Raw genomic sequence first — 16,130 nt, forward strand, 5'->3', positions numbered from 1 at the left:
TTTTTTTTTGTAGCTGCAAAAAAGTTCTATTTACAAACCGTATTAGGAAAAACTAAGGTGATGGGAACAATAATTGCAATGAACGAGTCAATGATGATGTTATTCTTAAATGTCATATCATTCTAAAAAGCTGATACAGGACAACAAATTTATTTAGAAAAACAATAAAAGAACTACAAATTAACACCTGATGTACCATTAATAGCTCAATAATTTTGTGAAAAAAATTCTAATTGAAGCATTTCTTTTTAAGTTAAATATAACTAAACTTTTTTTTGAAAATGTAAATCAACTTCAAACATCCTGCCAAAATGGAATCATAAGCATAATTTTTGTGAACATTATTTGAATATCAAGCTTTCAATAAGATAAGTTATGAGAAAATTGATTTAGTGAACACCATGGTATTGAAGAATGATAAGGTCTCGTAGGATAAACTCTAGAAAAATTGATTGTTTTCTTTTTCTTTTTCTGTTACGGGTGTTTGATAAGCATGCAAGGGTGTGAGATATATTAGGTTAAATACTTTTAAGAGGACCTTGATTGAGATTTTTACTTGTTTGCCTCCTATTATTATTATTATTTTATTATTATTATTATTACTATTATTATTATTATTATTAAAACTTTAGTAATAACGTGGAACAAAAGCTAAGGTATGTATCCGACGGTTGGAGCACGTGGCGAGGTTATAGCGTCTCGTTTGGCAGTGTGGAAATTAGAAGAAATCTGTGTTTTTTAGAGTGTCAGAATCATGCCAATGGCTTCGACTCTCACAATAGTTAGAAATCCCATCTTCCTTACTCACCATTACCAACTCAACAAGCACTTCAAAACACCTTCTTCCTTACGCCTCCTCAGTTTCGCAAAGGTAGCAACACATCACATTTCACAACATATTGTATTGTTTTTTTCAGCATCATGTGCATGCCGCAAGCGTAGCGTGTGTTGTTGTATCAGGACACCCTTTTGCTTACTTCTTGTTGGATTGCGTGTTAGATGGAAGGAAGTGAGATTAGTGAGGAAGTGGGGGAGGATTCGAGAGCGAAGAGGAAAATTTTTGTTGCTGGAGCCACTGGTAGCACTGGGAAAAGAATCGTTGAGCAGTTATTGGCAAAGGGTTTTTCTGTTAAGGCTGGGGTTAGGGATTTGGACAAGGCCAAGTCCACCCTTTCCTCTGCCAACCCATCTCTTCAAATTGTAAGCTTTTTCTCTATCTTATTTCTACATTAAGCCAATCCAGTCCCACTTTTTTGGTGTAGAGAAATGCTAGGAACACTCTATTTTAGACACACTTTCTGATTGGTTGAAATTTATTGAAAATCAAAAAATTTGATGGATCGCACAATTTATTTAACTACCAACTTTCTTGATTTTGTAGTTTTCAATAAATTTTGACCAATCAGAAAGATTTTACTACAATGGCATTTCCTTTTAAGTGTATGTAAGTATTGTATGTGATGCAGGTAAAAGCTGATGTCACAGAGGGGTCTGATAAGCTAGCTGAAGCCATTGGTGATGATTCAGAAGCAGTGATATGTGCCACAGGCTTTCGGCCGGGGTGGGATTTGCTTGCTCCGTGGAAGGTTTGTCAATTTTTTTTTGATGTCTGGTAGTATACTAGAATGTTCAAATGTACAATTATAACCTTTTTGTTTAGTTAGTACGACTCACTTTTTCATATCAGTCCTTAGTTTGGTTAGAAGAAATATAGGTTGCTGTAATTCAGGTTGACTGTTGTGCTCAACATATTCAGTGATCCAGAATCTACCATGGTAGAAGTCATTTAAATGCTTTTGAAAGTAGGACAGTTTGTGTATGTTTTTGTAGAGTGTCATCTTTTACTTAAAACTTTAAGGAGTTGATTCCCCTGCCTTTTGGATATGAAACTTTGGAAGTAATCTAACCTGGATCTTTGTTTCTTCCATGTCTTTATTCTGCCCTTTGGTTCATGTTGTACCTCTTGTTTAGTAATTGACATCATTAAGGATATTAGTAGGAATGGATGATGTTGATGGAGAGCTATTAGAATCTTTTTCATCTGCTTAAATTTTCAAACTTGTGTGTTGCTATGTGCTTTCATTTGTGGAATTTTTAAGACTTTCACCTGGGAGGGGATAGCATGGTTATATCCCTAATTTGAAATGTTATTCGTTCTCCAAAGAAGACATCGGAAACTAATTACATTATGAAGAAAATCACTAATAATTCAAAAGATTATTGCAGGGTGAGTGGATTATTCAGTCTCTTGGTATCATTCAGTGTTATAATAAATTTTTATTTGTGCAGGTTGACAATTTTGGTACTGTAAACCTTGTTGAAGCCTGCAGGAAACGTAATGTCAAGAGATTCATTCTTATCAGTTCCATTTTAGTTAATGGAGCATCTATGGGACAGCTACTCAATCCGGCTTACATCTTTCTTAATGTTTTTGGACTCACCTTAGTAGCAAAACTACAGGCAGAGAATTATATCAGGAAATCTGGCATAAACTACACAATTATAAGACCGGGCGGGTTGAGAAATGATCCTCCAACTGGAAATGTTGTTATGGAGCCAGAGGTTGCTGCTACATTTCCTCAATAGAATCTTAAGTTCATATTTTCTGGAGCGATTGCTGAATTATTTAAAATTCTTGTGTACCAGGACACCCTTTATGAAGGTTCCATATCCAGAGATCAAGTTGCAGAAGTAGCTGTGGAGGCATTGGCTTATCCTGAGGCATCTTATAAAGTCGTGGAAATTGTGTCTCGCCCAGATGCTGCTAAGCGTTCATACCATGACCTTTTTGGTTCCATAAGGCAGCGATGATTCCCGAGTTTATGATTTGATTGCAGATTAACGAATTTGTTTCTCTGTTATTTTACTTTGTGGTGGCCAATGTGTATCTTAACTGTGTTCCATTTGTGTTGCTTCATTCAATTGGTATGCTGGAGTAATATTGTAAATATTTCAGTGTATATTTTATTTGTTCATCTCCCACTCTCCCCCATTAAAGGTGAATAGATAATGCACCGTGAGCACTGTAGAACATAAAGCTTAATTTAATTAATACAAGTTTGGAGCATGCACTTAATAAGATCTTACAAAACAAGAGTTACATTACAGTTACTAATAAGCTTAACTGAAAGCTTATTGAAATAAGTTCGAAAGAGCTTATTTTGATAAGTTTTCATTACGTTTAATAAAATCAGAGACTATAAGTCAAATATTCATGTGTCCTTAACTTTTCGGATGAAGCCTCCGCGTTACAAACATTCAAGTTAGCAGAAAATACTCTCCAGAAAATCCAAGAACATTACATAGATGGTTGATAACTGTTGCGAAAACAATAATTTCTCTGAGCATTAGATTACATTAAATTGATGAATTTCAGAAACAAACATCAACCCACAGAAAATAAAGAATTAAATGATGTAATTGTATATTCTCTCAGCTCAGCAACTGAACATCATATTATTCTTCTCAGGTGAACCTGGCAACCACAAAAGCAAAGACTACGAAAACAGCTTGCGCACAAAGATGCACTCCTGCACTTTCCATTGGTGCGGGTGGAATTGCAGCAACATCTTCTACCTCATTCTCAGCCACACAACAGTGACCAAAAAATAACATAGCAATAATGCAGAAAAGGAGAACCATAGCAGTCCTGCAGCTCTCCATTAGTTGGGCAGTGTTTGTAAATAGTTGTAAATAATGAAAATAGTGGAACAGCACAAGTTATTTTATAGTTAGGATTTGAGACAAGTGAGGAATTTTGATGTGTAATATGTAGCTGAAACAGTAAACACAATGATCTGAGAGTGTGTGGGTTAATGATAATGTTCTGTCTCCCTCACATTAAACAATTAGGGTGCTAGCACTGTATAACGGTGCTGAGTTAGAAGTATGTAATCAGCTTTTGAAGCGTAAACATTAAGCATGCAGCAAAGAATTATAATTAAACCTGAGGATTATCAATGGCTAAACAAAAAGAATGAAAAAGTATGATAAAGCAGTGCTACTATTACACATAGCTTTAGTGACATTGTCCGTGTTGTGAGGGCCACTTTAGCTGGCATAACATAACGTTGTTAAATTGTTAACTGATAAAAATGTGTTAGAGCTTGTTGTCTCTCTCGATCAATACCTAAGGATAAATACTTTTTATATCTAAAAATTGTTTATTTCAATTCATATATTAAAATACAAATTGTATCTAAGCCTTAAATTTTTTTTCACAGCATGTTTTGTTTGGATTGCGGGTGAGGATAGGAAGGGAAGTAAAAGGGGGGAAAGTAAAGGAGAAGATAAGATTGTTTAGATGGAAAAAAAAAATGAAAACTTATGGTAAATTTGGTTCATGTGATGAGAAAAAAAAATTAAATTAATTAAAAAATATCCTTGATTTAATTTTAATGAAAATAGGTATTAGTTAAGATCTAACATTGATTAAACGAAATATTTAATTTATAAATTGAAAATAATATCAAATTTCTTTTCTTGATAAAATTTTATAAAAATACATAAATTTGAAGAATAATTAAAATCTTAATATAATTTTATATTTCTAAATAATTTTTATTTATTTTTTAATATTTATTTTATAAGGAAACAAAGTTACTACTACCAATTTAAATAGAATAATTAAAAAATTTAAAGTCACATTAAATCAGCAATGAGACACAATACTTTTCTACTGTATTAACTTATGTATGGCGTTGTGACATATATTAATTTGCAATTTGCATATAAAATGTAATTAATTTATATTAACTTATGTATGGTGTTGTGACCTAAGTTACAATATTTAGATATTTGGGATTTGTGTGATGAACAATTTAATTTCAACTTTAATGAATTTTTAAAATTTTCATAATTAAAATTTAATTACATTAAATAATAAAGTGGTGCATGTCATAAATGTAGACTGCATAATTATTTATGCATTTTATAGTGATAACATATTTAGGGTCAAAAGCGTAAAATGCATCCAAAAGCTATATTTCTTCTCTTTTCTTCACGCATTAGAGAGGGCACCCTTCCATACAATTTTTTTTTGGGTTAGTTTTAGTTGACTTTTTACTAATAATTAATATGAAGATTATCAATTTAGCACATGTAATATTCTATTTTAATAGTATAAAATTACTAAAATAAAACATATATACATTATAACTTTCAAGAAATTTAAGACTACTAAAACAATAAAAGATTATATTTTTGAAGAGTAAAACTCTCTACTTATTGCTTTTTTCTGTACCAATCGCTGGTTCAACTGAACAGATGTTTCCTTCTTAAGTTCACATCAGTTAAGGTAATCATTCTAAAAGAAAAAACAACACACATACATACACACAAAAACAAGGATAAGCTAAAATACAAAACAATAATGATATATAAGAACATTTAAACATTTTTCACAAGATACACATATCACAACAAAACAACCAAACACTTTATGCATGACAATACTTTGAATGGACTGTCCGGACTTAGCATGAATGTCGAGCTATGATGGATTGTGCACTTGTGGTGGCCACTACTGCTCTGCAAAACCCTTGCCAACTGGGTTTCACCCTATCACACATCACAAAGTTAGTCCTCAAACGACCTTTTGCCAAATGGAGAAAGACCCTTCAGGCTCGGACCTCCTACTACTCTCACCACATGCGTCAAACCTCTTTATTTAAGAATGTATGACCATTAGAGTGTCAGGACAACCCCCAATATTGAGTTCCCTACATCCAGACTAACACACTTGAACCACATAGAGAAGTTCCACCTTGAAACTAACTTTCATAACTTTGAAACCATATATGTATCACTTTAATTTTACAATGCATACCAACATATGAAAACACTGAACATACTTCAAATAACTAGAAATAACCGAACAAGTCATCATAGAACACATAAAACAATTGATGTCCAAGATGCAGAGTTGAAACCAGAGAGTTCCACAACCTAGTTATGAACGTTTCCACAACTTGTGGATTTGTCTCAAGAGAAGTAAATTGAATACTAGCAAGTTCAACAATTGAGTTGTGACTTTTTCCACAACTTGTGGATTTACTTTAGGAAGTGTGAAATTGAAAATAGAGAAGTGCACAAGCATATTGTGGATTTTTCCATGAGCAGTGGAAATTTTCAGAGCAATTATTAACCTCTCATAGATACATTTCAAATCTCAACTTGGACATTCCCCCCTCACATTCTATTGATTCTTATGACCTTCTATTCCCATAGAAACATTGAAAAACACATTCTTAACTCAAATTAGTTATTTAAACCTCACTTAACAACTTAACACCAATCAAACTCCATTCTACACCTTTCAAAACCAATTCTCTACAACTAACCGCTTACATAGACTTAATAACAGCCCCCAAAACCTCACATTTTGTCCAGACCTTCTAAATCAAAATACCACTAGTGAATACCCCTAAAATGAACTAAAAACCATACAAGACACCTCCAAAAGATGACCAACCAGTTCTACATCATAATTTTATTGTCATAACATTCAAACAAGTCTTAATCAACCCTTAGACCACTACCAAAGCACAATTTAACCAAAATAACCCTTCCCTTAACTTTTCACCTATTAAAACCACCTTTTTAGCCTGAAAACTACTTATTTCTTCAGTTGAAATGTAAGCAAAGCTATATACAATTTGACAACTCATACTTCACCAAATTTAACATCTTTAAATTCATCACACACAAACTTTACATCAGAATCACATTGCACCTTACAATTAAATCAGTTATCACATCAACACATATTATATACAATCAACTCAACATACTAAATTTCTCAATCCAATACAATTTCACAATTCTATCAATAATTCACCATACAAACATTAATTAGAACTCGTCTATTAAACAAATAAAATAAAACTAGTTTTCCTTTACCTTACACCGACAATACAAAGCTCTAAGAACACCCTGATTACTTCTAATACAAGGAATTTCTAGAAATACCTACGAATCTCCAAATTGAAAAAGGAAAAAGTCCTTAGGACCTTAGATGTACCAAAAGGTTCAAAGAAGAGCACAAGACACACATGCAATGGAAACTTCCATGCATTGACTAGAAGAGCAAAAAGGAGCTGAAACTTTATTGCATAAATTGATCGGATAGGAATGTAGATCTGGTTGTCGTGGTCAATTAAGCACCTTTTAATCGTCAAAGAGATTATTTAGGAGTTAGAGCTCTTAGAGAGAAGGTAAAAAAACTCTAGAAAAGTGGTTTCTAGAGAGATGATACGTTTTACAATAACTAAGTCTCACTATTTTTAAATTACTATCACTTTTAAAATGCTATTTTCTAAAATTTTATAGTACAAATTTTAAAAAAATATATCATTGTAATAATTTCAATTAATTATGATAAATTATATCACATTGATGTGACTTTTAAAATGACTGTTGTAATTTTTTAGGAAAAAAAAAACAATTTAAGTTACCATAAACTAATACTAAAAATCAAAAACAAAATTGTCTAAATATTAAAAAGATAACTTGGAATAATTTAGTTAAATAACCTATTAAAAAGATTCAAAACACTCCATTTACTAATAAACCTAAAAATAACGACTATGTGAGAAAAATAACTCCTGAAGAGTTCCTCAAACTTTAATACTTTTGAAAGTTCGATGTCAAACTTAAATATTTCTATTCCAGATTACTTAAGAGCAATTTCTTCTATTGAAAAATTATAAATTAGTTTTAGATAAAGTAATTTATGGCCATATAAACAACAACGACTCCGTGGCCCAATGGATAAGGCGCTGGTCTACGGAACCAGAGATTCTGGGTTCGATCCCCAGCGGAGTCGTGTCTTTTTAAAACATTTTGTTAATTCATATTTTGCATTTTAATAAAAGCTTTTAAATTGTCTGAAATAAAACATTAAGCTGTAGACATATTTTTGAGCATCAAAGTCAGGATGGCCGAGTGGTCTAAGGCGCCAGACTCAAGTTCTGGTCTTCGAAAGAGGGCGTGGGTTCAAATCCCACTTCTGACATTGTTTTATCGTCAAAAATTAATATATAAATATAGTTTATTCGCCATATTTCATAGTCAAAACATTACAAATAAAAATGGGTCAATTGTCGACAATATTTTAATTTTTTTGAAAAGAAAAAATTTAGTATGACAAATTAGCGACCCGCAAACGTAATTTATAAAATTTTATGAAAATTATAATACCTTAGAGTCCCCTAAATATGTTTCTTAAACAAAAATATTATTAACCTGTAATCCAAATTGGAAGCGACTAAAATCAAAGACACATAGCTGGGAGATTATGACCAATAAAAAATTGATGAAAAGGTCAGAGATGTTGAAGGACTACAAATGATTTGTTTTATTCTTTAACAAAGGAGATTCGAAGAATGAAACTTTTAGAAGATAAGAAACTAAACATATAATTTATTAAAAAATACGCATGCGTTACACAGTGAACATTTTTTTTTGACGTTAGAGTTCAATTAACAATAATATTAAATGATAGGACATCAATTTGTTATTTTGAGAAGGGTTAAATATGTTTTTAGTCTCTATATTTTGGGGCAGTTTTGGTTGTAGTTCCTCTTTCAAACTAAGGTCCAATTTAATCTTTCAACTTTAGAAAATTTTGGTTTTAGTCATTTTTACCAAATTTTTTTAACTTTATTTGTTGTTTCAAGCACGTTTCTCAATTAACATTGAAACAAAAGTGTGTCAGACAGTGTAAACAATCCAAATACTATAATGAAACGCGTTTGAAACAGCAAATAAAGTTAAAAAAAATTGGTAAAAATGACTAAAACCAGAGTTTTCTAAAGTTAAAAACTAAATTGTACCTTAGTTTGAAAGAGGAACTAAAACCAAAATCGCCCCAAAGTATAGGGACTAAAAACATATTTAATCCTTTTGAAAATTACAAGTACAATTTGAAAAAAAATTATATAACAAAAAATATTTAACCAAAATTAAAATACACAATCGTGATAACATGCTAATTATTTTTGTATCTATAGTATCTCTACTTTAAATCTTTTATATGATATTTTATTTTACTTTAGCTGAATTATAATATTATATTATATCATCATAAACACAATATTTTTAAAATTCATGCTTGAAATTTATAAAAAATCACTTTTTTTTAATCAGTCACAAAAGCAATAACTAAATTAGTTACAAAATCAATCATAAAATCGATTAATTAGTGATTGATTTTGTCATTTAGTAATTAATATTTTAATTACTCTTTCTTGATTTTTGTGTAATTTAAATTTTTTAACAACATATCAAATGAAAAACTATTAAAAACTCTAGAGTTTAGTTTCTTCTCTTAATGTTTTATTTCTTCTTTTTGTTACATCATTATAATTTAGAGAATCATATGAGGTGTTTGTCCATCTTAAATATATGTACCATAATATCTTTATCTTGATTTGATCTTACATTATTGACTTATTTTCTATATTTTAGCTTTACTTCAGTCTTAAAAACTATAAAGACATTCAAAGCATATCATTGGAACTAAAGATACATATATAGTGATGGAGGACAATTTGAGAGCATCACATTGGACCTTAACAAGGTTCATGGCTAGAAGAATTAAAGAAGAAGAAATCTCAAAGAACATTCCTCTACTTTACAATGTAGGCTATTAGGATCTTTTTTCTTTCTTCTCAGTCTTGTACAAATTGTATATATGTATATTTAGTTTGTATTTTTGTTGAATGGTGTAAAAAGTTGTATGGGTTTAGGCATCAATTGGACTTTGTTTGGATGTCCAAGACCATGGAAAAAATGAGACAAATACAACCAAGTTATGAAGAAGAAAACTTGAAGTACAGAAGTTCCACACTACTAGAGAGAAACTAACAATAAGCTTAATTAAGGTATTGGTTTATTTCTTTGGAGCATCCACTTTAAGCTTATGTACCACATTTTTTGTATAATTAGGTGCAAGGAATCTAGACATCTGTAAATAAGACCTCTTAGCTCTTATAAGGCTTACCTTTTGAAGGATGATAGTTTGAATTGCTTATATGTTTTTCTTCTTTTTGAGGACATAAACGAGAGTAATATTCTCTTAATTCTTCTCCAAGCAACCTTATTTATTTGAGAAGCAAGTTTCAAGTTATTTTTAAGAAACTTGGAAAAAGTTATAAGAATTGTCATTGTTTTTTGCTATGTCGGAGAATGTGTTTTTTATCATCAAAATCGCAACAAACAAAAATAAATGGATTACCTTTTTTCTCTTGCAATTTATTACATTTTTGACAATTTTCCTTTGTATGTCATTTTTTTTTTACAGAAGAAAAACTTTGACTCATTCTTTATGAATGGTTGAGCAATAATTTTTCTTTTGTGATTTACTTGATTCTTCATACTCTTAACTTATTTAGTCAAGTTCACCTTCTCTCCTTCTTTCACTAGTTACATTTCCTTTTATTGAAGACACATGATTAATAATTCATTAATTAACCATTTATTTATAGGAGAGTTTAGAATGAAACATAAAGTTGAAAGTATACATAATATAATGCACTAAGAAAGAGTCAGACATTGTAACCTCGAACGCTTTCAATTGAATCACGAAATATCCCTTATGTGCAATATATATGATCACTACTTATAACCCCAATGAACTTTATCGATGAAAATTGCATTACAAGTGTTAGTAAGAGATTTATTAAAGGTAACAAATTGCTTCTTTGTTGTCTTTAATAAATCCTTGACATTATTAGTTTGTCAATAGAATCTCAGATTTCAACAAAAGTCTTGGTCTTTAGGAACATTACATAGTGACAATTTGACCTTTTTCATTTTCATACCACTTTTGGAGTGTTGGTTTTAGTTATAATTGATGACTTCTCTTTTACAATAGTCACCGACCATACAACCCACATGAAGAAGAACTCACTTCTTATAGTTGTCACCACTTCAAAATACCACCTTTATTATCTATTATCTATCATAATATAAGAGAATAAGATACAAAAGTGTACTTTATTATCTATGTTTATTTGGTTGACAAGTGTCCAAAAAGTTAATTTTTTGGTACACAAAAGTTATTTTGCTCTTTTATCGATTTATTTCATTTTTAAATAATTTACCCTAAAATTAAAAAATATATTTCTATACTATTTTTTAATTTTTAATTTTACACTTTTATAATTTATAATTAATTGATCATTTAATAAATTATTAAAGAATAACTTATACTTAAATTATTAATTTTTTTCTGTTATTTTTTTCATTCTTAATTTTATCCTTTTATTATAAAATAAATTATATTTAAAGTATTAATTATTTTTTTATATTATTTTTTTGTTTTTCTTTTTTCTTTTATGATTTTTAATCACTTGGTCATTTGATAAAATTAAATTTAGAAAAATATATTTTATTTTTATATCTTAATATAATATTATTTAAAAAAAATAAAATATAATAATAAAAGAGGTTAAATATGTTTGTGGTCTCTTAACCTTCAGTGAAAATTAAAATTATTCTCTCTTCGAAACTTTAAACTAATTTAGTTCCTCATCTTTAGAACAACATGAATTTAGTCTTTTTAACCAAATTTTATTAAGTTTATTTAAGGTTTCAAAAGGGTTTCTTAATTAACATTGAAGAAAATATGTGTTAAATTCAAATGTTATCATGAAATGGATTTGAAACATCAAATAAACTTAACAAAATTTGGTTAAAAAAAACTAAATGGGTGTTGCTCCCTCCACTTCCCCAAGTGGGTCATGTACCTTCCCACTATTTTAATTTATTTCAAAAATATTCTACACCTCCCCACTATTTTCTTTTACTCCAAAAATACCCAAATTTGAACTTGTGATATATTTTCTTAAATAAGTTTGGTTCAATCTTATTTTCGCTATTGAATATATTTTTTTCTTTTCAAATTACTTAGTAAATGGTAAATTTTTGTTCTAAATTTCTAGAAAAATGTTTATATATGTGTGTGTTTTTTTTACATATAATATCTATAATTTTTAACATTATATTATGTTTTAACTCACCGACATGTTTGACTCAAATAACTTGAATAAAATATTTAATTTATTAGATAAATAATATAAAAATATTATTAAATNTTATTTAGTTCTTTCGTCATTATAAAGTTAGTATATAATAATAATAATATATCATTATTTACTATTAATATTATTATGTTTATTATTTTGTATTTGCATCTAACTTTTAATTTTATAAAATGGAAATGGTAGAAGTACTAATATTGAAGTTTCCTCTGAATTTTATATTTTGTAGTATATCATAAATTCAAATCTGAACCATGTAAATGCTCCATTAATGCAGAAAGAGAAAGACAAAAATTTGTTAAAGATAGTGGGGAGGTGTAGGATATTTTTGAAATAAAAGAAAATAGTGGGGAGGTGTAGAATATTTTTGAAATAAATGAAAATAGTGGGTACAGGACCCACTTGGGGAGGTGGAGGGAGCAACACCCAAACTAAATTCACACATTTCTAAAGTTGAGGAACTAATTTGGGTCAAAGTTTCGAATAAGGACTAATTCCAATTTTCACATAAAGTAATAAGACCAAAAACATATTTAACCCTAATAAAAAATGTTTACAATGTAATAATTTTATCTCACAATTTTTTATAATAGAAATTATATTTATCAATTTTATACTAAATTAGTATAAAAATTCTTATTATTGAATATTATTCATACTTATATTATGTAAAAATTAATGTGATATTTTTTTTATAAAAAAATTAGCATAAATCATGTATACATAAAATTTTGTATAAGATTTTAAATAATTATAATTGTAACAAAATATGCTAGCTATTTCAAAGATTTATAATAAAAAAAAAATCACAGTTTTTAATATTATAATTTTTTTATATTAATTGAGTTCATTCTTTTGCTAATATAACTTCAAATTGTTAGAATTTTTTAGTTTAATAAAATTGAACCGAAAGGTAAAAGTTAACAACCTAATTGTCTTAAAATATATTATTAATGTGTTTATATTGTCATTAAATAAATTCAGAAATATATATTATGTGTATATTTATTAGTCAGGTCTAACAACAAACACTACACGAGTATAACAAAAATTGATAGATAGAAGTAATTTATATTTAAAATATTAATTTTTTTTCTATACTATTTTTTTTCATTTCTAATTGTATCCTTTTTTTTATTTCTAATTACTTAGTTATTTATTAAAATAAAATTTAAAAAAATATATTTTACTCTTTTTTAAATAATATCATTTAAAAAGTAATATATATTTATTTATAAGACAAATTGTTTACAATATCATGTAAAAAATGTCATGCAATAATTTTGTCTTACAAAAAATTACATTAACTTTTTTATATTAAATTATAATATGTATATTCTTATGATTAAATACACTTATTAATTAGACGAGTCTTGCAATATATATTACACAAGTTTAAATATACATGAATTAGATGAGTGTACAATACATGTTATATGATTGTATCCATATACTTATTATACAAGTCTATCAATATATATTAAATGAGTTTGTCGATGTATTGATTAGACGAGTCTAACAATACACATTATACAAGTCTTTACATACACTAATTAGAAGAATATAACAAAACAATTACATGAGTCTAACAATATATTCGATGAGAATGTCCACATAGTAATTAGACGAGTATAACAAAAAATATTAGACAAGTAATTTCATAAGTTAATTAGACAAGTATAAAAAAAATTATAGACGAGTCTATGAATGCATTAATTAGATGAGTAAAGAAAAAAACATTAGACAAGTATGTCGATGTATTGATTAGATGAGTCTAACAATACACATTAGATAAGTCTAGCAATACACATTAGATGAGTCACTCATATATTGATTAGACAACTCTAACAATATACATTAGGCAAGCCTATCTATACACATATTAGAAGATTTTATTAATACACGTTAGATGATTGTGTTCATTATTCAAACATTAATTAGATAAGTATAGTGAAACAATTATAAAGATCTAAAAATATAGACGAGTTTTTCCACTCATTGATTAGACAAATATAAGAAAAAACATTACACGAGTTTAACAATACATATTAGACGAGACTGTTCATACATTAATTAAACGAGTATAACAAAAAATATTAGAGAAGTTAGTCCATATGTTGATTAGACAAGTATAACAAAAGATATTATATGAGTCTAGGAATTCATCGATAGATGAATATAGCAAAAAAAATTCAATGAATCTGGTGATGCATTGATTAGACTAGTCTAACAGTACATATTAGATGAGTCATTCATATATTGATTAGACGAGTCTCACAATGCACATTAGAAAAGTCTATCTATACATAAATTAGACGAGTCTATTAATACACATTAGATTATTGTGCTCATTAACTGATTAGATGACTCATTCCATACAGTGATTGAATGAATTTAACAACAAACATTAGACAAGTCTATCTATAAACTTGTTAGATAAGTCTAACAATATACATTAGACAAGTTTGTTCATACACAATTAAATGAGTCTATTAACATTCAACAAGTTTGTCCAGTCATTAGTTAGACGAGTCTTGTAATTATATTAGACGAGTCTAAACATACATTGAATATATGAATATATATATATATATATATATATATATATATATATATTAGATGAATCTATCCATAGACTAATTACATATTAGATCAATATGTCCATATATTGATTTGCATTTTTAGTGAGTCCACTCTACATATTTTTCATAGTTTTTCTTTTGTATTTTTAGAAAGCCTACTCTATATTTTTGCACATACTCCATCCTTTGTATTTTTAAAAAATCTACTATTTAATTTTTTTTATAAATATTGACTTTCTAAACCTATAAATTACTTTTCGCATTGATTCCATTCAAATTTGAACCATAAATTTAAAAATATTATTATTTATTTTCTCAACTCCTAAATATCTTTTAATATAATATATATTTTACTAACATAAAATAAATATAAAAATTATTGCAAAAGTTTAAGTTATATGCTTATATCATAATTTGATACTAGAATAAATATCGTGTTTTCTCAATGCAAACTTGTTTTAAGTCATGAATCTAGTGACATAAAACATGTTTATAAGCTAAAATCATATTCAATTAGACTAGTCATGTTTATGATAAAATTATTAAATTATGTTTCTTTTCGTAAATCATGTAGATAATATAGATAGATTAAAAAATATAATTAATATTTTATCATAATTAATCATATAAATATATCAAAATTCATTTGTAGAGCTAATTGTATTACATATAATTAATAACAATTAATGTTTTTAATATGATTTTTAATGTATATAATTAATCATTATAAGAAAAATGACAATTACCTACTATTGAATTTCTTTGGTAATATTTGAAATTCGTAAAAAAAAAAATTAAAGTTACCTCAATCTGTAGGTAAATCCTTTTAGATATAAAAGTTACATACAAATTATTCAAATTCTAAAATAATTTCATACTACTTTATATGTATGTAAGTTTTGTATGTAATAATATGCAAACCAAATTTATAGGTAATTATTTATAAAGTTTATTTATAGATATTATCTAGGGATCTGGTCCATAAAGATATGGTCCATGCGTAATTATATACCAACATATTCGTAATTTGACAAAATAAGTGGTTGAAGAAAGACTTCTCTAAGGTTAAATATAATATATATCATTTATTCAAATTCAAAATGAACAAAGAAAGTAGGCTTAGTCAAATAGGGATATGGCAAAATGGAGAATGAATGTCAAATACCATGATTTCAGTGGGAGCTCTCAAATCTTGAAGTGTTGATGCAACCAAAGAACATTTAAACAGGTTGGAATGGAGGACTCTTAGAAGAGGAGGGATGGAACTTTGAGTATTTTATCGATAAACTCAAGATACTCAATTTTGCATGGCAGACAACAAGGCAACAAAACACGTGTTTGTATCAACCATGAATAACTTTAATTACTGATATATTTCCATTTTTCCATCACCAAAATAAGAATAACAATAAGACTTAAATATTATTTTTAGTGTTGTCAAAACAAGTTAAAACTCGTGGACCAACCTCACTTGCCACAGGTTTGAGTCAGGTTGGGTTAAGAA

General features: G+C 28.1%; 1 protein-coding gene and 2 non-coding genes across 3 annotated transcripts; all 3 read left to right on the forward strand.

The window, feature by feature from the left end:
• The first annotated feature begins 691 nt into the window (after positions 1-691).
• Positions 692-2,980, forward strand: LOC106765825 (uncharacterized protein At2g34460, chloroplastic). The gene is made up of 5 exons (XM_014650573.2): positions 692-871; positions 1,000-1,200; positions 1,467-1,586; positions 2,290-2,562; positions 2,647-2,980. The coding sequence occupies exons 1-5, from the start codon at positions 755-757 to the stop codon at positions 2,809-2,811; spliced, it is 876 nt and encodes a 291-aa protein (XP_014506059.1). The 5' UTR covers positions 692-754; the 3' UTR covers positions 2,812-2,980.
• Positions 2,981-7,752: 4,772 nt separating this feature from the next.
• Positions 7,753-7,825, forward strand: TRNAR-ACG. Its single transcript has one exon. It is a non-coding gene; the product is annotated as a tRNA-Arg (tRNA).
• A 105-nt stretch (positions 7,826-7,930) lies between these two features.
• Positions 7,931-8,014, forward strand: TRNAL-CAA. Its single transcript has one exon. It is a non-coding gene; the product is annotated as a tRNA-Leu (tRNA).
• The last annotated feature ends 8,116 nt before the right edge of the window (positions 8,015-16,130 follow it).

This window comes from Vigna radiata, chromosome 7 (genome assembly GCF_000741045.1).
Source record: "Vigna radiata var. radiata cultivar VC1973A chromosome 7, Vradiata_ver6, whole genome shotgun sequence".
NCBI classification, from domain to species: Eukaryota; Viridiplantae; Streptophyta; class Magnoliopsida; order Fabales; family Fabaceae; genus Vigna; species Vigna radiata.

Excerpts from the sequence above, each read along its gene's own strand:
- LOC106765825 (XM_014650573.2), top strand. The coding sequence starts at position 755 with ATGCCAATGGCTTCGACTCTCACAATAGTTAGAAATCCCATCTTCCTT. Across the intron at positions 872-999 it reads GCCTCCTCAGTTTCGCAAAG|ATGGAAGGAAGTGAGATTAG; the intron begins GTAGCAACACAT and ends ATTGCGTGTTAG. Across the intron at positions 1,587-2,289 it reads ATTTGCTTGCTCCGTGGAAG|GTTGACAATTTTGGTACTGT; the intron begins GTTTGTCAATTT and ends TTATTTGTGCAG.